Genomic DNA, 22,415 nt, shown 5'->3' on the forward strand with positions numbered 1-22,415 from the left:
TGCTGTTGATCTGCCCTAAAAGATCTTTCATTCTAATAGGTTGTTTTATATAATGCATAGTTGGAATCTATATCTTCCTACATCATTTTTAGGGGCTTTTCTCCTACAACTGTTGAGGAAATAGAAGGGAATAAAGCTTGACTCAACTATTTCTTTGAATAGTGTCAATGTTTCTAAATACTGGATAGACAATACAGACAGATGCAGAAAGAATTATGGTACAGTACTGGAGAAGGCAATTCTATTAGGACAAATCTGTAGAGAAAAGTCAAAGAGAAAGGTAGATAAGCAGATTAAGTAAGTAGGTCATATGACAAGCAATGGAATTAACATATTCTTTCAGAAGTGATAAGGAGGTATCACAGATAAATGATGCACACGAGGCCAGAGAGAAGGCTGAGCAGTTAAGACCATATACTGCTTTTGTAAAGGACCCAAGTTCAGTTCACTGCACCCACACAGAGCAGCTCACAACCACCTGGAAATCCAGTTCCAAGGGATTTGATGACCTCTTCTGGCCTCCATCTTTACAAGTACTCACAGGCATGTAACTGCATACAAATGTACACGATTAAAAGAAATCTTTTTTTCAGGAAATGAAGTACATGATTAGACAAGCATGTAAGCTCATTGTAGGAAGTGGCACTGGTAGCTTGTTCCAATATTATGTGACTTTTTTTTCCTTTTAAAAAAGTGCAAACTGCCGGGCGGTGGTGGCGCACGCCTTTAATCCCAGCACTCGGGAGGCAGAGGCAGGCGGATCTCTGTGAGTTCGAGGCCAGCCTGGGCTACCAAGTGAGTCCCAGGAAAGGCGCAAAGCTACACAGAGAAACCCTGTCTCGAAAAACCAAAAAAAAAAAAAAAAAAGAATGTGTTTAAAAAAGTGCAAACTGTGTAACTTGAAACTTTCTTTTTAAATTATTCTGAAATTTGAGTTTTTCAAGATCGTTAACCATTATCTACTTCCCATCAACATATAACATATATTAATAAAATCACAGACACTGTTGCAGTATGAAACATGAAGCAGTAATTGCTCTAGCTCCGCTAATTAAACTCCTTTAGTAAATAATCATGCTAAAACCTCCAACCACCCAAACAAAAAATTCTAGTTCTCTTAAAAGATATTTATAAAGTTTTATTTTTTCCAGAAAACCAAAATAATTGACTCAACAATAAGTACAGTTCTTGCATGCAGCAAACCATCATTTAACATGTTTATCTTAACATGAATTCGTACTTTATTTTCACTTCTACAGTTCCCATAAGAAGCTTGCAATGATAATAAGGTAAATATTTTGTTACAGGTACTTCAAATAGCACTACAGTACATCTCTTGACAAAATTTTTACAGTATTCCAACTTTCAATATGAAACAGCTTTAAAAGGCATGAGCCAAAAAAAAAAAAAAAACCCACCAAAAAACAAACCAAAACAAACAAAGCATCTTATTATTACTCAGGCAAAGATTCTTAGTTATACGAGCACAACATTCAACTCTCCCTGTTTAGGTGGGAAAGAAATATGTCAGGCATTTCCCTTCAAATAAAATTATATAAATAATTTGGGAAATGCTCAAATCCATAATTTTACACATTAAATATTCTTGAACTTTTACTCTTGGAAAACATGAACTATTTATGCTTTGCTTTTATGCAACAATGTCCTGCAAGAGTTCTGTGCAAAGACAATTCTGTAAACCATATCTTGCTTGTGCTGGAAAAACACACCTCAAATCTCAAAGAAACAGAAGAGAAGTTATTCCTTCAAGCATGTGGCTCTCCTCTTTAGATGAACATCTCTACTTAAACATAGGCACATCTGTATATCATTCAGCTATTTTACTCATGCCATCACATTTTATCTCTGTAAATTAAACCCAAGTTCATAAGATTCATGTGGGTTGAAAGTTTTTCCTTTTTCCTCCCCTCACAAAGTACAGCTCTTACACCATGATCAATGTTTACACTTACTTAACTGCCCACACTTCCAGCAGCAGGCTTTTCACTATATTTAAGTGTGCTAAATACCCACCCATTTCTTTTCACCTCAGAACAGTTACTCTTTTTACTGCTAGACGATGTTAGTCAATGATTTTACAAACTGCCACAAGTGTGAAGGACAATCTGTGACTGGGATACTTCTCTCAAAGATTAAGAGTAAATGAAATGTTTTGTCAAATCATGACAATACTGTTTAGAAAAAAAATGATGCCCTGAACTCTAGCAGCTCTTATTCCTATACAGGGACAATATCCTTACTAACTGAAGTAACAACAAAGATTAAAACAATACTATAGCATTAGTGTCTTTCACAGAGGTGCGAAAACCGAAACTACATAGCTATCACCATTTGATCAAATTTGGCAGAATAGACTTAGTTAAGCCAGGGCTGCTCAGAGCCGTTAAAGCAAAGCTTTGTTCCTGGCTACTGCTCCCAACCACTAATGAGCAAACAGGTGCACTGCATTTAAGTGTCTAAAAAGATACAACTGCAGACATATCAGAAAAGCTCATGGCACTTGGGAAATACCCGTGTAAATGTAAACAGTTTTGGATGGTAAATATTCACGGGTGTAACCCACCTTCTTCCTATGTTTCAATTCCTTAGGGAAAAATAACAGCAGCCTAGATGGGGAGGGGACACTTCTGACTAAGAAGGTAAAATTGCCAGTCTCAAAAAAATCACTATGAAAAAGCTGTGATTCCCCCCCACCTGTTGTCCTTTTATCTTTTAACTTATAAGAAAAATGTTTTGCAATAGAACTCAAGGAAGTGTCCATGTAAAATAAACTATGGCAGGTGATTTACTATAGCTGAATGGCAATTCTGGCCTCATTTGGGAAAATATATAAAGACACAATGTCTTAAGGAGTAATTCAACAAATCAGGCCAAACTGATGATGGATTCATACCTTTTAATACAACCAAAGTTATACACTGACAACCTTCGATACCTAGTTATGGCATATGCCTTCTCAAGTCATTCGGCTGTTTTTAAAACACTGATTTTATTTAACTTACTCCTTATTATGCAAGACAAGCAATTGCCTATGCAGACATTCTCTAATGTAGGCCTTCAGCAAAATGTCTCAGAGGATATTATCTCACCAGAGACCACAGATGCATCAGTGGTTCTGTGTTACATAACTGAAGCTAGAACACCTACTTCCTCCTGTGGCCGTTCTTTAAAGTGAGTGAGCTGATGTCTCTTCCAGTGAGGTGCTTGTCTGAATGTTTTGCCACAGACTGAGCACTCAAATGGTTTCTGCCCTGCGTGGATTAAATAGTGTCTTTCTAGTTTGGACGGAGACCGGAAATTTTTACAGCACACACTGCACTGGTAAAGGAGCCCATCACTTCTTTCAGGACGGTCTAAATAACTGTAACAGTGACGGCTCTGCTCTGACTCCAAAAGTGTGTTAGTGAGGTAAGACTGCCTGTTCCGACAGTGGGGACCAAGAATGAAATCCTCTGATTCCGCCTTGACTTCAGTCCCCGAGACCTGATTGGACTCTGAGCCCTCATACTTGTGAAAACTAAGCCCCTCACACTGTTGGGAGGCATTATAGCTAACATCATCACTTGGATGAACAAAAAGTTTGTTCACATTTCCAAAGTCCACTTGCCAAAAGGAACTATAGGGAATCTTTTCAATATGAGTTAGTTTATGTCTTTTTAAGTGAGCCGACTGTCTGAAAGATTTCCCACAAACATTACAGCCAAAAGGCCTCTGTCCAGTATGAATTAAATAGTGTCTTTGTAGTTTAGAGATAGAAGGAAACACTTTCTCACATTTATCACAGGGGCACATTTTATGTCCAGTATGTATATTTTCACTTGAATCTGAAAACCCACATTGAAGCATGTCACAGTTATTAAAGTATTCCTCACCTGATGAACCAAAGATTGACAAGTCTTTATTATTCACAGAACCATCCATAGTTAATAGGCTTCCTGTTGTAAAGATACCTTGCAAACTTTTACCCATATTTTGGCTCTGAAATTGCTTTTGCCAAGAAAATGGCAAAGTTAGTGCTTTCTTCTTCTTTTTGCTAACTGCCTTACATGATCCATGTCTGCCAAGGGAATCCACAAAAGTTCTCTGAGTTTGTTCCACGTTCTGCTCACCAGGAGTACGTTCGCAATTTTTCAAGCAGTTGCTTTTAAATGTTCTTTTCTCTGATTGAAGGTTATCTGATTTTTTACCCCCAGCACGTTTAAGTTTAGCCAAGAGCTTTTTAACAACGGTCTTATAGTTACAGCTTCTTTTGAGCCTGCTTGGAATTCTGCCACCTCTGGCAGGAAGACACTTGTGTCCTTTGAGAATCTGCTCTGACTCAAAGCATTCTTCACACTCTGAACACTGAAAAGGGACGATATAAATAGAGTGGACATCAAGAGGATTATTCTCCTCAGATTCACCCATATCACCATTTTCAAAAGCATCCTGCTTTGCATTTAATTTATTAGGTAGGGGACATGATTCAGGACTCTTTACTTTTAAAGAAAGATTCTGAAAAGTCTTATTCCTAGTGTGGATTTGTTTATGCTTCAGAAGTTTGCTTTGAATCTTAAATCCTTTTTGACAAAAACAACATTGAAAAGGTCTTTCTTCTGAATGTGTGAGTTGGTGGATTTTTAAGTGAGTTGACTGTCGGAAAGATTTACTGCACAGGACACATTTAAAAGGCCTCTGCCCAGTATGAATAAGTGCATGCCTATCAAGTTTTGATTGTGATGGAAACATTTTGCCACAGATTGTACATGCATGAATATGCTTTCTTCTCTTTGTAGTGCTGTACGTGGGATCAGACTTAGAGCATGGGTGTAGTGCCCGTCTTTCCTCTGCAGTGAAAGTATTATATACTCCGTACACAGGCTTCTCTTGCTTGGTCTCAAGCAATCTTCTGACTTTAACATCATTGTGATAGGATTCATTGTGAAGCTGCTGGTGCTTCACAAATGTCTTCAGATTTTTAAAGTGGCGTTGGCAAATATTACAACTAAAAGGCAAATTGTGAGTTAACTGGTGCCTCTCCAGATGAACTAATTGTCTAAAGTTTTTATGACATACGTCACATTCAAATGGCTTTTGACCGGTATGAATGAGATAATGCCTAGCTAATTTTGATGGTGTTTCAAAGTGCTTGAAGCAAATGTTACAAATGTATGGTCTGTTCCTAGGTAGTTTGTTGGCTACACGTTGCTGAATCTTCAGCATTTTTAAGTTGTTTTCAGCCATCATATTCTTCAGTGTCATACTTTGACGAGCTCCATGGTGTTCTTAAGCTCCACAGACATCTACGAATTTAAAAAAAAAACCAAAGTATTAATTTTAAGATTTGTATAAAGGCAAATAATTTAGTTGTCCATAGGCAGAAGATTAAAAGGAAGGGAGAAATTGGACTTTCTTGTGTTTCCAAGTAACTTAACAACCATCTTAGATGAATTCTTTAGAATCATAGAACTAATTTTAAACAGATATAATTCTTGAGTTTATCTAAAGTTCTACTTTTCTACTTGATAAGCTATATTTAAAAAGGACCAGACTTGATTTTTAAGATTAAATAGCCCTTTTAGTTCCAACTTTCTTCCTTCATTATTAGATGTGTCAATGAGTTGGTCGTTCATAAAAAAAAAAGATGAAAAGGAGGAGGAGGAGGAGGACTATCAGTAGTAGTAGTACCTGGTATTGTGGTACATTTCTGTAAGGCCAGCAATCCCAAGTTAGACACAGGAAGGATCATGAGTTTGAGGCCAATATGGACTATCCAGCAATTTCAGGCAAGCCTCAGCTAGTGAGGCCCTGTCCTAATAATAAATAAATATTTTTACATTAATTAAAAGGTAGATTTAAAATATTAAAAATAAGACATATTGGCATTGTAGTATAACACATACTGTAGCCATACTCTGAGCATAGAACATTTCATTTATTTATATTTAGATGGTTGAACCACAATGTTAAAACTGTCTCTTCTCAATGGGCTTGATGGCACATGCCTTTAATCCCAGCACTGTAAGTTAAAGTCACCCCAATTTACATAGTGAATTCCAGGATAATTAAGGCCACTCTGATTTCTATAATGAGTTCTAGGATAGTTGGCACTATAAAATGAGACCCTGTCTCGGAAGAAAAAAAAATAAAAAATAAATAAATATTTACTCTCAATTATTTCTCAAGATCAACAAGATTAATATTCACAGAAGACTTGAATTTTAATCCTAAATTTGTCACTATATAAGTTGTGTGTCAGGAAAAAGGGAATTCGAGATTCTTTAAACTGGGAGCAATGTCTTCTGCATACCAAGTTGCTGTACAAGAACGGCAATAATGTATGTGCATGTGTCAGAAAACTGTGATGCACCATAGAAATATGAGCTATTACTGAGCTCAAGATTAACCAGATTCTATGTTGTGACTCTTATTTCCTTAATACTGTAGGTTTCTAAGATAAACATACTAAATTTAGTTCACTTCTCCCTTCTCCTTTGTTGAAGGCTTCCTAACAAAAACAAGTACAAAAGATGAGGTTGACAAATTGCATATTTACATGTGTATTTATGAATACAGAACAGAATGTTAAATGTTGTTCTTTCATCAGACAATTTTCAATATAGGTCATTCTGGCCTAAGATGTACTCTTTACAGATGTCTTAGAGACATTCTAAAACTTAACAAACATTTCACAATTCTCACATATCACTGTCCAGAAAAGACAAATTTCTTCTCCTTTTATTACTATTCCATTAGCCGTAATTAAGCCAGCAATTAAGACAAAAACTAAACAAAACAAAATTCCATCAGTTCTTTCATTCGAATACATAAGAATTTACAACTCAACAAGAATCGCAGAATTCTTTCGGCTGCTGACTTGGCAAACAGTCAACCTATATGTTGCTCATCATCTCAGAAGACAACTTAAATACAAAATCAAACACACTCACTGTACAATCTGAATAAGAAACACAAGCTGAGAGACTATTTTGTACTAGTTGTTTACCATAGTGCTTTTCAAACTACAGGTCCATACTCATCAATGGACTGAAGTCAACTCGGTGGATGATGATCAGTCCAATTTGTTTAACAGAGCATAAAGTCCCATAGTATATACTATGTAGCAAGTATAAAAATTGTTCTCTGAAACTTCAGCTGGAAGAAGTTAAAAGGTATGTGAAAGCTGTTCCTTACACACCTATTCACACAATATCAGACAGGGGAACCTGCAATCCATCAATCACTATGTTCAATGAGAGGTAATCTATTAGGGTGACAAAGATCAGGGGCCATAGGCAGGAGTCCTAAAGAAACAACAGAGTTCTGTTTTCTTCCCACGGGCCGTATTATTTTAAAATATGCATGCAAAATTATTATATTAGTGGTCAAGTGGAAAATGTCATTTAAATAAGAAAGTAAAACAATCGGACCATAAGCCACTCGACTAATTTATAAAATACATCATATAACCTAGCAACAGACAGCTGTTGGGGTTATGGATATTTTTACTTCACTCAGCTAAAAAGAAAAAAAAAAAAGCTAAGAGTAAACAACCTGAAAAAAAATTCCTAAACATGTTAACATAAAGTTAACAGCTATGAGAACTAATACTGCCATAAACCCAGCAAACCACAAAGAACTCAGCAATTTCTTTAATTCCTGACAGGCAATTAATTTAATTCCTGTTGAGCAACCAATGTCAAGATGGTCAATCAGGACAATGAGCCAAGCTTAAATCATCAAACCTTTATTCACTTGCTACAGCAGAGTAAGTGGGACAAAAGGAGTCAGTCCTCTAGTGGACTCTTAACAGAAAGACAGCAAGTGAGTGTTCAATGGACACAGTGCACAAGAGGAAAGCTTCTAACTAAGGGCTCCTGACGCCCACGGGCCGATGTGCCAGGGGGAGGGCTGGTGAATGGCTGGGAAAGAAATGAACTGTACTGTACTAAGTGCTAAGTCTGGTATGGGAAGACAGCTTCTCTCCATGAAGCAGGTAGGCAAAACCTCACAATTGCCACAGTCAAGCTACAGGGTTTGGGCCTGGAGTAGGGACTTCTCCATTCTTTTTATATACTTCTCCTTCCACTGGGTGACTGTTTCTGTACGATACCACCCCTCTCAAAACAAAAAGTCCCACACCAGAACTACACCAGGCAACGATCTGATTATAAAGAACAGGAACTGGCCACCTACAGCTCCTGTGCCCCAAAAGGGTTTGTGGCTGAGCAGGCATCACTAGTATTAAGACTGGATACTCCTGTCACTTGCTTTGGGAAAGCACTTCATGAGAACCCTACCTTGTCAGAATCATTTGTGGCAAGTGGTGATCTCACTTCCTATTTATAAGTAAAAGGTCAGGGATTTCCACACTCCAAGCACAATCCCCCTGTGCACTTAGAGGTTTAATCTCATTTCAACTGATTTTTCTCTTCTCTCCACTGAATTTGTCATGATTAAAAAAATACACTAAGGCTATTTTTTTATGTTACAATACAAACTAATGGATGTGCTCAATGACTCGATCCAGATATCATCAAGACAGGAGCTCAAACAACATTAAGCCAGGTAACTATAAAAACGGACATCAATAAAATCCAGTGTTATATCAGGGTTGAAAGCACCATGGTCTTAGCAAATACCACTTAAAAGACATCTCCAATGTATCACAAAAGTAAATGAATAAGAAACAAAACACCTGAGAAAAATGCAACTTCCAGCTCGAGAATTGACATTTACAACAAGCTTAGCCTCCTTCTACCTTGTTCTGCCCATGGCCCACTCCCTTGGCCTTGGACCATCACCTTTCCCTAAACTTGAACTGTTTTCAGCCTAATCTCCCGCAAGCAAAGAGCATTTGGGAGGTCCAACTGAGTTCAGGGGCTGTAAAAATCCCAAGTCTGGCATGGGCAAGGGTGAAAGCTCCACTGACTGCAGGCAGAAGATGGGAAGCTGGGGAAAAGCAGAGTGAAAGATGGGAAACAAGTGATTTGACCCCAGGAGGATGGGCACAGGGCTCATTCTTTTGAGTTTACCGCTCCCACGAAGCACACGCAAGGAGCTGAGGTCGTGGCACCCTGATCGGTTCCCCGGGAACCTCGGCGGGGTTGAGCAGGCCTGACCCTCCCCGGGGTTCATTCCACCTGGCACGCAGGCTCCTGAGGTCCTCCACACGCACCTGGAGCAGGTAAGGGCCCGGCAGCGGCGCATCTCTAAGCCAGAGGTTCCGAAGACGAAGCCGAGAGCGCACGTCCGCGGGGTCGGCGCGGCGGCTGGCTGAGTGCGCAGGCGCGGCGCTCCGGAGTGCTCCGAAAGCGGTCCTGCCGGAAACAGTCTCTCGCGATGTCTGGGCCGGCGCTAGCTTCTTAGCGATCCTAGCGCGTTGTCCAGCCAGTCTTGCTATTGCCAAGAAGAGATAACAAGACGCCCAAAGGCTGCAGTTCCCATCGTACTGTTATCAACCCTTCGTTATGGGAAATCCCAGACAGGACTGACTGCAAGGCTCGGCTCTTAGTGGAATCGAGGGTCAGAGTTCAAAGCCCACTAATGTTTAAGGTCGAGGCTGTGGATAAAATTTCCTGTATTAGGTACATACTGTGTTAGGACTGTTTTCAGCAATTCGTATTTATGTCAATACAACGATGAGGTGAAAGGTCCTGGCCATAGTGTCACACAGAACCAGTTTCTGTGTGGAAGGGGTGGAGGTTGGGGGGGGCGATCCCCATTGGTCAGCCATTGGCTAGTTTTGCAGATCTCACTGGTTTTATGTATTTTGGACGTTTACAGTGTACAAAACTCTTTGCCCAGTATTTTGACTCTTTTTTGACAATTTAGATAAGATGCACTTCTACAATATGCATGCAAGGTACTCAACATCCATTATTATTTTTATACTAAATACAAAAGCTTTATGAAATGATAGGATCTTGTTTTAAGATGAGGAAAGAGGGACTTGGAGACGTTAGGAGCTTAGTGGCAGACAACTAATAAATGACAGAGGTGGGATTTGAATTCAAGTAGCCTAATACCAGACCTGCACTTTCAGTTCACTGTTTCGTCCCAAATCATAGATATTTCAGCATATTTTGTGTACACAAATAAGGGCCAACTGTTGGGGTACAATTACACACTGCAGTGGCATATTGTCACTGAATAAGATGATAAAGTGTCAAAGACTTCAAGAACAAAGACATTAAAGAAGGATTATGGCAGTTTTTGCAGGTTTGAATTATAATTGTCTCACATTAAGAGAGGAGAAAATGAAAAATTACAAACTTTTCTGACCATAAAGAACTTTTGGGTTACTTCCCAAGGACGTGTGTGTGTGTGTGTGTGTGTGTGTGTGTGTGTGTGTGTGTGTGTGTGTTGGGGAAGTGGGGGTGGGGGGTATCAGTTTCTAATATGAATAAATTTTCCAGAGGGAGAGGGAGGAAAAAGCAGTTGGACTGATTTTTGAAAAACCAAGGCTGCTCTGGATGTGGAATTATGGGAAAATATCTACAGGAAATAAGCTGTTGCTTCTTATCTGGGAACTTTAAAGGGCCACAGTTGCCCCTTTCAACAGAAGAATACATGGAGAAGGAAAAGGAAAAGCTTTAGATGTCTTGAATGCTAATCCAAAGGTGGGGATGCTGTGAGTTTAGACAATTCTTGGAGATTTGCTTCATTTTTCAGGTTCTCAGAAAGTGTAGCCCATTCAAATTATGCAAACTAGTGTATCCATCACTAATCAGACAAATCTTTAGAAGAAATAGCAAAGTCCTGAGAGAATGTTACCTGAAATTGTAGGTTAATGGACGGAAGGATCTGTTCCTTATTTGTTAACTGAAAGCCTGACTATATGGTATGAAGGGCGGTTAGGAACTAGATAAAGCATTCTCCAAGGCCATATACCCTTTGTGATGCCTTCTCTGTTTACTCTGAGAACTATCTTGGGAAATTTCTGTAGAATGGGAGGAAATTAATGTAAATAATAGCTACCAAGGAAAAGTTCATGGAATAAGATTCAATTTGCATTTAGTAGTGGGTAGAAGATGGGTAAATAGAAACTGGGACAGGAGTGAACATGGAAGGTAAGTAAGGATGAATACGGGTCATGAGATAAAAATGGGAATGCACCTTGTTTTAGTTTTAGTAACTTTTCTCTGCAGCTTCCTAGTGTTATTAGAAGTTATTTAATCTTCCTTATCTTCAGCTTCCTGGAGCTGGAGGGATGACTTAGTCTGTAGAGTGTGTATATGAGAATCCAAACTTGAATCTCCAGGACCCTAATAAAAAGCCAGGCACAGCAATGCATACCTGTAATCCCAGCATTGGGGAGGCAGAGACGGGAGCATCCCTGGGGGTTTGCTAGATAGCGACTCTTATCAAATTGGTAAGCTTCAGGTTCAGAGAGACACCCTGTCTCAAGAAAAAAAAATAGTAAGCTGGATGCAATTGAAGAAAACTATTTTTGAAGCTAACCTCCACATATGTGTGCACACAGAAACTAGCATGTACATACACACAAAACCCAATGTTATTTCTCATTTATAAAATTAGGCCATAATCTTTTATCCAATGACATATCACATGAAAAACATCAAGGATTCACTTTTGAATATATACATATCAATCAGGCCTTCAACAGTAGACAGGCAGGTATCATGTGATAATAGATCATATGTGGAGTGTATATGAAAGATACAACATCTCAAGGCTTCAGGTGGAGATGGATTCTGAGCTGAGACTCTAGTCAGCCATTCATTCGTGTAATGTATATTTTATCAAGTTTTTCCTGCATACCAAGCCTATTCCAGGAATTGGGGAAATATGCAGATAAGTAAAAATGAAATCTGTCAGAGTTAATTTTATGTACTAGTGGAGGTAGAAAGTAAAGAGTAAAATAAACAGTAAATATAAGGTTGAACATTGATTAAGAGAAGAGCAGAAGTCAAGCACAGAAGTAAGCTATGAAGTTTTGTGGGCAATGCACTGATGGGTTTCAACTGTCAAATGATACAGCTAATAAGCCCACTGGAGTCTTAATGAATTAGCTGGAACAGGTTGCCTTGCAGACATGTCTTTGGGGAGGGAGTTGATGTAAGAAGACCCAGCCCATTGTGGGTGGGACCATCCCCTGAGCAGTACAAGAGAGAACACTAGCTTAAAATAAACAAGATTGCATTTATTCTCTCTGTGCCTTTGACTGTGGATGGGTGTCACTAGCTGCTTGAGTTCTGGCCTTGACTTCCTGGAAATGATGGACTGGAAATTAAAATTGTAATTCAAATAATCCCTCCCCCCTTATGTTGCTTTTTGTCAGAGTGTTTGTCCTAACAATACAAATGAAACTAGAACAGGAAGGACTTGACAACGTCTGAATGGGTTCTCAAAGATGACATTACTAAGAAGTTTCCTGACTTTTTTTTTTAAGTAAAACTCAATAGAAATGAGAGGTATACATGGAGGTAGTACTATAATATAACAGGATAACAGGGTAAGAACTTCCTCCACAGGCAGTTAGGTAGAGAATATGCCAAGCATAGAAGTCAGTGCAACAAAGAGTGACAAATGGGAAACCGAGCAGATCAGAACTGATTGAGTATCAAGTCCAGGAAGGACAGGGGAACAGCAGCAGTATGGCTGATTCAGCTAATCATTTAGAACAAGTATTGCTCCTCAGGTTGTTTGCAAAAAGCTCAAAAAGATCTCAAATACTAACACTTTCTTGTTTGTCATTATTTACATATGGTTTGAAGATTTCCAGAGGCACAATTGGAAACTTGAGTGTCAATGCTGCTAAAGTGACAGGCCGCCAGGAAGTCACTTCTCTTTTCCTCATTTTGCTTCTTTCATTTTTTTTTTCCTGTTCCTTCTAGAGCAACCAACAAAACCATTTGCTTGCCTCCTTCATGGACAAGCCAGATAAAATCTGGATTCCTCAAATAGAAGCTTCTATTCTTAAACAATTATCAAAGAAAATTTCCAACAAACGCAGTTCTTTTCTTTTCTCTCTCTTTCCTTCTTTCTTTCCTTCCTTCCTTCTTTCCTTCCTTCCTTCCTCCCTCCCTCCCTCCCTCCCTCCCTCCCTCCCTCCCTCCCTCCCTCCCTCCCTCCCTCCCTCCCTCTTTCTTTCTTTCTTTCTTTCTTTCTTTCTTTCTTTCTTTCTTTCTTTCTTTCTTTCTTTCTTTCTTTCTTTTCTTTCTTTCTTCTTCTTTTAGTTTTTGAGACAGGGTTTCTCTGTGTAGCTTTGGAGCCTGTCCTAGAACTTGTTCTGTAGACCAGGCTGGCCTCACACTCACAGACATCCATCTGCCTCTGCCTCCTGAGTGCTGGAATTAAAGATGAGAGCCACCACTGCCTGGCACAGCTCCCCTTCTAAGAGGGGTTTTGTGAGTAAAATCTCTCCATCATACAAGTCCTTGGGAAAAATTTGCAAGCTACTGTATGTTTTGTCATAAATTTTTTTGAGGCCCTTTGGGCTTGGGAGATGAGATGAAGAATGAGGGAGGAGAGAAGAGAAATAATTGAAATCAGAAAATACAGAATATTACAGTTGTGATTAACCGAGGGCCAATGGACCACTTGTAACTCACATCTAGCCCCGATCTCCTAATAGGTTACAAAATATGTCTAAAGCTCCATTGTGGATTTCTGAATCTAGTTAATCAGTTGCATCATTCCATCCACACTGTTCAGTCTTCCATATGTTGATTCACATCTAGGAGTGCTGAGGATCCAGAGTTATATAGAAATAAGGTAGGCTCATTAATTTGAGCTTTCTTTTGTGAATGTGCTTGTATGTATGCACGTTTATTTGTATGTGGGTGCATGCATGTGCAGTGAGTGGTGCATGTGGAGGTCTGAAGTTGCATTTCTCTACACCTTATATATTGAGGTTGGGTCTCTTGCTGAAGCTAGAACTCTGTTTCAGCTGGGCCAGTTAGACATTTTGATCCTGGGATCCCCTGTGTCTGTCCCTGCTTCAGGGATTTCCTGTCTCAGCCTCCATGTGCTGAGATTACTACACCCACTGATCTTATGTGTGGGTCCTGGGCATCTGAACTCCAATCAGTCCCCACACTGGTATAGCAAGTTCTTTACCTGTAGCTCCATCCCTCTAGGCCCAAACTGTAGGTGTTAGCCATACTTGTTAATCTTTATGATCAAGGCTAATATTTTAACCCTCATTGGATGGCTCTCTAACAATTACAAGTTCAAGGTATAGGGCTACCAAAGAGGGAAGGAAAAACTGTGGTGTTTGCTGAGTTTTTTTTTCCCCCCATGGGACCAGGAGAGCTTAGTGTGGGAGCCCACAGAGGTTTCCTAGTGAGATCTGAGCTTGCTTTACCCAGCAGGGCTGCCTAAAGGGAGGGCTTGACCATGGGTGTGGTTATCAGGTGTTTGGAAGGGTCTGCATTTGACTTGCTTTGATCTAGCAAGAGGGAGGTCTTTTACCGCACCCCTTGGCATTATTATAAAAAGCCCTTTTAAAGAGACAGAAGAGGCCAAAGGATTTTGATCCAGGTCCTCCTGATGCTATCCTGTGTTTCTGTCTGTCTCATCTCCACTATCTTTCTATCTAAAAGTTACTTATTCTTCTCTCCTCCTCCTCATAGAAACCCTGTAAAAGGTGGGAGCTGGCCTGTTTCTGGATCCTAATTTCTGAATTAAGGTGACAGAATTCTTCTAACCAGTATATTATACCAAAAAAAAAAAAAAACCTGTCTCTGTAAGATTCAGAACAAATGTAGACATTTTCCCTCAGTCCCTGGCAACTAGTATTTTGGATTTGGTATTTATTAATTTGTTATTTTTACTTGTATGTATTTATGAGGTACCCTATGGTGTTCCATTTTATAATGTCCAAATCAAGGTTAGCATGCTAATTGCTTCAAACAGTTATCATTTCTTTGTGAAGAAAGCATTCAAAGTTCTTCCAGTAGTTTTCCAACAGTCCTTATCCCTCCCTACCTCCGACATTTCTCAGCATCTGATAGCCAGCATTTAATACTCAATTTCTATGAGATCAACTTTAAAAATCCCACTTATGAGTAAGATCATGCAGTACTATTCGTTCTGGCTTATTTCATTAAACACAGTGGCTCTTAAATCCCACTATGCTAGTCCAAAATTTTAATGGCTGAATAATATCTCTTTGTGTACATACATCACATAAATTCATCAGATGATGAATACTAATGGTTAAATTTACTTCTGAGTATTTTTAAGCTATTGCAAATACTAATTTGTTTTTTCAGATATTTGCTATTGGCATGTAAAACCATTACTGATGTCTGTATGTTGAAACTTTCCCAGATTTACTTGTTCAAACTGGTTTTTGGTGGAGTCCTTATAGTTTGTTGTATGTAAAGTCCATGTCATTTTCAAGCAGTGGCAATTTGTTGGATTCCATCACCACCGAGATGTTCTTTGCTTATTTCTATTTCCTTACTCTTCTGGTTAAGGACTTTCAATACTAGGTTGGATAAATGGTGAGGGTGGTTTGTTTTATCTTGTTTCCGAGCTTAGAGACAAAGCATTTAGCTTTTCTTCATTTGGCATGATGTTAATTGTGGTGTTTATTATGTGGAAATATTTTTCCTCAATACCTAACTTGTTCAGGATTTTTACTGTGAATTAGTGAATTCTTAAGAATTTTTTTATTCATTTTACATATCAACCACAGATGCCCCTCTCCTCTCTCCTCCCACCCCCAGCCTTTCCCGCCAATCCACCCCCATTTCCTCCTCAGAGGAGGTAAGGCCTCCCACGGGGAGTCAGCAGAGCCTGGTACATTCAGCTGAGGCAGGTCCAAGCCCCTCTCCCTGCATCAAAGCTATGCAAGGTGTCCCCTCATAGGTAGTGGGCTCAAAAAAGACAGCTCATGCACCAGGGATGGGTCCTGATCCTACTGCCAGCGGGGCCCTTAAGCAGATCAAGCTACACAGCTACCTCAATTATGCCTAGTCCAGTCCCATGGAGTCTCCATATCTGTTGGTCTAAAGTTCATGAGTTCCCACTAGTTTGGTTTGGTTGTCTCTGTAGGTTTCCCCGTCATGATCTTGATGCCCATTGCTCATAGAATCCCTCTTCTCTCTCTTGGACTGGACTCCTGGAGCTCTGCCTGGTGTTTGGCTGTGGGTCTCTGCATCTGCTTCCATCAGTTACTGGATGAAGGCTCTATGATGACAGTTAGGGTATTCACCGATCTGATTACTGGGGAAAGCCCGTTCAAGCACCCTGTCCACTATTGCTAGTAGTCTAAGCTGGGGTCATCCTTGGGGATTCCTGGGAACTTCCTTAGCACCCAGTTTCTCCCTATCCCCATGATGTCTCCCACTATCATCATATCTCTTTCATTGTTCTCCCACTCCATTCCTGTTTCAGCTCAACCATCCCATTCCCTTATGTTCTCAACCCCATCCCCTACCCTCTATTGCCCCCTCCACCTATAGTTTACTCATGGAGATCTTACCTATTTCCCCTTCCCAGGGTGATCCATATGACACTCTTAGGGTCCTCCTTGTTAGTTAGCTTCTCTGGAGCTGTGGGTTGTAGTCTGGTTATCCTTTGCTTTACATCTAGTATCCACTTATGAGTGAGCACATACCATGTTTGTCTTTCTGAGTCTGGGTTACCTCACTCAGGATGATGTTTTCTAGTTCCATCCATTTGCCTGCAAATTTCATGGTGTCATTGTTCTTCACTGCTGAGTAGTACTCCGTTGTGTATATGTACCACATTTTCTTAATCCATTCTTTGGTTGAGGGACATCTAAGTTGTTTCCATGTTCTGGCTATTTGAACAATGCTGCTGTAAACATAGTTGAGCATGTGTCCTTGTGGTATGATTGAGCATTCCTTTGGTATATACCCAAGAGTGGTATAGCTGGATTTTGAGATAGATTGATTCCCAATTTTCTGAGAAATCGCCATACTGATTTCCAAAGTGGCTGTACAAGTTTGCACTCCCACCAACAGTGTAGGAGTGTTCCCCTTGCTCCACATACTCTCAAACATAAGATCTTATCATTGTTTTTTATCTTAGACATTCTGACAGGTGTAAGATAATAGCTCAGAGTCATTTTGATTTGCATTTCTCTGATGTCTAAGGATGTTGAACAATTCCTTAATGTCTTTTGGCCATTTGAGATTCTTCTTTTGAAAATTCTTTGTATAGCACTGTAGCCCATTTATAATTGGAATATTTGGTATGTTGATGTCTAATTTCTTGAATTGTTTATATATTTTAGAGATCAGACCTCTGTCAGATGTAGGGTTATTGAAGAACTTTTTCCATTTGGTAGGCTGTCATTTTGTTTTATTGACTGTGTCCTTTGCTCTACAAAAGCTTCTCAATTTCAGGAGGTCCCATTTATTAATTGTTGCTCTCAGTGTCTGTGCTACTGGTATTATATTTAGGAAGTGGTCTCCAGTGCCAATGTGTTCAAAGCTACTTCCTACTTTCTCATCTACCAGGCTCAGTGTAATTGGATCTATGTTGAGGTCTTTGATCCACTTGGATTTGAATTTTGTGCATGCTGCTGGATATGGATGTATTTGCAATCTTCTACATGTTTACATCCAGTTATGCCAGCACCATTTGTTGAAGATGCTTTTTTTTTTCATTGTACAGTTTTAGCTTCTTTGTCAAAAATCAGGTGTTCATAGGTATGTGGATTAATGTCAGGGTCCTCAGTTCAATTCCATTTGTCCACATGTCGGTTTTTATGCCAATACCAAGCTACTTTTATGACTATAGCACTATAGTAGAGCTTGAGGTCAGGGATGGTGATGCCTCCAGAAGTTGCTTTATTGTACAGGATTGTTCTAGCTATCCTGTTTTTTTTTTTTTTTTCATATGAACTTGAGTATTGTTCTTTCCAGGTCTGTGAAGAATTGTGTTGAGATTTTAATGGGGGTTGCATTGAATCTGTAGATTGCTTTTCATAAGATTACCATTTTTACTATGTTGATCCTACCTATCCAAGAGCATGTGGGATCTTTCCATTTTCTGATATCTTCTTCAGTTTCTTTCTTCAGAGACTTAAAGCTCTTGTCATGCAGGTATTTCACTTACTTAGAGTTACCCTGATGGCTCTGATAAATGGCACTGTTTGTGGCATTGGTTACCGAGTGGAAAGGTCACGGTCATGACAGAACCTGGTAGTACTTTTTAGAGCTTTATTAGGAGGGGAAGGAGGGGAAAGTGAGGAGGAGAGCCAGGGCTGGTGGCAGAGGGAAGCAGGGAGCAGAGCAGAGAGAGAGAGACAGCAGAGAGCACAAAGAGAGGGGGGGGTCTGCATCAGGCTTTTTAAGGTGTGTACATAGCTGCCAGCACCCCCTGATGGTGTAAGATGCAAGACCCCAAGCTGCTCATGTGCTGGAGTGAGGGCAGGATCCTAACACTCAAACTTTTTGCTTATTATAAAAAAGAGTGAATACGAATAGGGGCATCGTTTTTCCCAGAAAAAACTGCTTCCAGCTCACTTGGTGGGCATCAGTTGGCTCTTGGGAGGTAGGCAAGGGGACCTTCCAAGGTAGACTGGGATGGTGGCTGTTCTGCTGCCCTGGAGCCGTCCATCCCTCTTGGCTTGGCGCTCTGGCCACTTTTGTGTCTGACAGGATGCTGGTGAGACAGAAAGTAGATCCGACCTGTCCAGATGAATTTAAGCTGGTTTCTGGACCTTGGGAAAAATTTGAACATGTTAAGAAGCAGCCATGAGAAAATTAGTGACCATTTGTAGTGTTTAATACTCTTCTTATATTGGTTAGTGTTAATGGGAGAGACAGAGAGATTGGAACATGTTTTTAATTTTCATAACCTGAGATAAACTTTATCAGAGACAGATCATTTATGGCACCTGTTTCCTTTACTAGCTTAGCATACAGGAGACAAGTGATCAATTGTAGAGAGCATTTAACAGTAATAGATGGTTATATTAAAGTCTGTTTTTGCAGAGCCCAGACTTTTGGGTCTGGGGGTGTAAATACCTTTTAGCTGTTATAGTTTCTTACTTGATGATCTCTGGACTTCAGTTCTCTGGTGATCCTGTAACCATTAGCTGACCAGTTAATTAGAAGAGGGAGCCAGGAAGGGAAAAGCTTGTTGGGTGAGAACTCACTCTTTTGGAATTAGGGACAGGGCAGAGATCAGGGCCCCGTCTGTGTGCATGAGGAGGAGAATCACTGCTGACAGGTCTGGAGTGAGGCACATGGAGGGAGCAATGAAATGAAAGCTCCTACCTTAGCTGGAAAATCTGTTGCCATTAAGTAACCCTGAAAGTACAATTAAATCTGGGAGGGGGGGGTAAGGCTGTCCTCCCTACCCTGACAATTGGGAAACGAGGAGAGGTGAGATCCCCAAACTCCCAGGACTGGGTTAGTGACTCCGCTGCATTCTGGGTTCCCTGTGAATGAGCCTGTAGCCAAGCCTAGGTCTGCTGGAGGTCTTTGTCTGTCCCCCTGCCCCTTGGTGCCTGGGTCCAGTCATCTGACCAGTTGTCTTTCTAGGTGGCACTTTGAAAAAGGCTCAGTTGATGGCCTGGAAGGGCACACACTAGCCCGTGTGGTTTCCCCCCTCTCCCTAGACTTAAAACAGGGACCCAACGGCTTTCAGGAGCCAGTCGGACAGTGTGTGCCAACACTTGGCAATTTTGTTTTCAGGCCCGTTTTTTTTTTTTTTTTTTTTTTTTTTTTAAATCTCTCCCCGGTACACCTTAAATGCCACAGCTGAAATTTCTGCCTTTGGGGTCAGGAGCCTTGGTCTCCAGATGCTTAAGTTTTAGTCCTATGTCGGGGAGGTCTGAGGGACAAGAGATGGATTTTACTCTGTGTCTTGAATTTTTTGGTGTCTGTTGCCTTGAAGACAGCTTTAAAAAAAGACCTGCCAAGGGGCAGAGTGTGAACTGATCGTAAACCTATTTGCATGTATCCTCGCCCACTTTCAGACCCACCTGAGCCTCTCAGGGCAGCTTGAGAATGAGTGGGAGGAGTTAAGGTGAGTTAAAGCCCGCCCAATGCTGGAGAGCAGAAAGCAGAAGTCAGATAGACAGAAGTGGTTGCATGTGCCAGAGAAAGAATCAGAAGTGGAGAGGGGGTGGGGATGAGGTTCAGAGCTTCGATAGAAAGGTTGGGGATTGTAACTCTTTTCATTTGCCCATTTGCTGGCAGAAGTTAGATAGTTCCCATGAAATATCGGGGTTGAAACAGCCAAATTTACTGGTATCTGCCCCTTTGTACCCTGGCTGCAGCATTGAGAGAGAAAAATAAAGAATTAAAATACCGAACCAGGATCAGACTCTAGTCACAGGTGTCCCTGGGGTAGGAGAAGGATCTAGGAATCAGCATAAGTTACTCCCACCTTTGTCAAGAGAGGAGTAAAAGCTGGGAGCATAGGTAGCACGTGGACCCTCTGGGGGTCCAACAGCATTGACCTCCTCATTGAGAGAGAATGAGTCGGTGCCAGTGCAGCCCGAGGAACCCCCCCCCACACACATACCCCCCTAGGGTCCGGCGGGAGGAATATATAGTTCAGGCTGCAGCCGTGGGAAACGCCAGGGCAACTCAACAATCTTGGCAGCATGTGTGGTGGGGGGAGATGCAGTGAAGCACAGTCCCAACACAGTGGTGGTGGCAGTGATGGCGGGCAGTTGCAGGTCCTTGGTATAGGCTTCGGAATATTCAACCCTGGATGGAGAGCGTGTGGCATTTCCTATCTGAGTTGTGGCACCAAATGATGGTTCTGCTAAACAGCACTGTTTGCTGCACTGATTACCTCGTGGAAAAGTCACAGTCATGACAGAACCCAGTGGTACTTTTTAGAGTTTTATTAGGAGGGAAAGGGTGGGGGGAAAGGGAAAGAGGAGAGCCAGGCCTGGTGGGGGAGGGAAGAGCAGAGAGAGAGGGTAGGGGTCCGTGTCCTGATTTTTAAGGTGTGTACATAGCCGTCAGCACCCATTGATGATGTAAAATGCAAGTCCCCTAGCTGCACATGTGTCAGAGTGAGGGCAGGATCCTAACATACCCCAAGGTATTTTATATTATTAGTGGCTATTGTAAAGGGTGATGTTTCTTTTAGTTCTTTCTTAGTCAATTTATCATTTGTATATAGGAGAGCTACTGATATTTTTCAGTTCATCTTGTATCCTGCCACATTACTGAAGGTATTTATCAGCTCTAGGAGTTCCCTGGTAGAATTTTTGGGGTCACTTATGTATACTATTATATCATCTGCAAATAGCGAAAGTTTGACTTCTTCCTTTCCAATTGTATCCCCTTGATCTCCTTTTGTTGTCTTATTGCTCTAGCTAGAAATTAAAGTACTATATTGAATAGATATGGGGACAATGGACACCTTCGTCTTGTTCCTGATTTTAGTAGAATCGCTTTGAGTTTCTCTCTATTTAATTTGATGTTGGCTGTTGGCATGCTGTAAATTGCCTTTATTATGTTTGGGTATGTTCCTTGTATTCCTGATCTCTCCAAGACCTTTATCATGAAGTGGTGTTGGATTTTGTCAAAGGCTCTTTCAGCATCTAATGAGATGATCATATGGTATTTTCTTTGAGTTTGTTTATATGGTGTATTACATTGGCAGATTTTCATACATTGAACCATCCTTGCATCTCTGGGATGAAGCCTACTTGGGTCATGGTGAATAATTTTTTTGATGTGTTCTTGGATTCAGTTTGCCAGTATTTTATTGAGAGTTTTTGCATCAATGTTCACGAGGGAGATTGGTCTGTAATTCTCTTTCTTGTTGCATCTTTGTGTGGTTTGGGTATCAGAGTAACTGTAGCCTCATAAAAAGAGTTGGTAATGTTCCTTCTGATTCTATTGTGTGGAACAATTTGAAGAGTATTGGTGTTAGCTCTTCTTTGAAATTCTGGACTGAATTTCAATTCTGCACTGAAACCATCTGCTTCTGGGCTTTTTTTTTTTTTTTTTTTTTTGGTTGGGAGACTTTTAATGACTGTTTCTATTTCTTTAGGGGTTATAGGTCTATTTAAATTGTTTAATCTGATCTTTACTTAATTTTGGTATGTAGTAACTGTCCAGAAAATTGTCCATTTCCAATTTTGTGGAGTACAGGTTTTTGAAGTATGACCTGATAATTCTCTGTATTTGCTTGTTGTCTGTTGTTATGTTTTCTTTTTCATTTCTTACTTTGTTATTTTGGATATTCTCTTTTTGCCTTTTGGTTATTTTGGATAAGGGCTTGTCTATCTTATTGATTTTCTCAAAGAACCAACTATTTGTTTCACTGATTCTTTGTATTGTTCTCTTTGTTTCTATTTTATTGATTTCAGCCCTCAACTTGATTATTTCCTGGTGTCTATTCCTCCTGGGTGAGTTTGCTTCTTTTTGTTCTAGAGCTTTAAGGTGTGCTATTAAATCACTAGTGTGAAATTTCTCCAATGTTTTTATGTG

The 22,415-nt window shown here is 40.3% G+C and overlaps 1 protein-coding gene across 3 annotated transcripts; it reads right to left on the reverse strand.

Moving 5' to 3' along the window:
- Positions 1-1,112: 1,112 nt before the first annotated feature.
- Znf770 (zinc finger protein 770) lies at positions 1,113-9,301 on the reverse strand. Of its 3 annotated transcripts, none has more exons than XM_042275918.2 (2): positions 9,179-9,301; positions 1,113-5,303 (listed from the first exon to the last, which is right to left on the reverse strand). In XM_042275918.2, exon 2 carries the CDS (start codon positions 5,260-5,262, stop codon positions 3,142-3,144), a length of 2,121 nt encoding a protein of 706 aa, XP_042131852.2. In that variant the 5' UTR covers positions 5,263-5,303; positions 9,179-9,301; the 3' UTR covers positions 1,113-3,141. The 3 variants fall into 3 exon arrangements, with proteins under 3 accessions (XP_042131852.2, XP_076426428.1, XP_042131853.2); XM_076570313.1 differs by having other exon boundaries at positions 9,144-9,253; XM_042275919.2 differs by lacking the exon at positions 9,179-9,301 and adding an exon at positions 5,689-5,813.
- Between the last annotated feature and the right edge of the window lie 13,114 nt (positions 9,302-22,415).

The sequence above is a fragment of the Peromyscus maniculatus genome, chromosome 4, assembly GCF_049852395.1.
Source record: "Peromyscus maniculatus bairdii isolate BWxNUB_F1_BW_parent chromosome 4, HU_Pman_BW_mat_3.1, whole genome shotgun sequence".
In the NCBI taxonomy this organism is placed as follows: domain Eukaryota; kingdom Metazoa; phylum Chordata; class Mammalia; order Rodentia; family Cricetidae; genus Peromyscus; species Peromyscus maniculatus.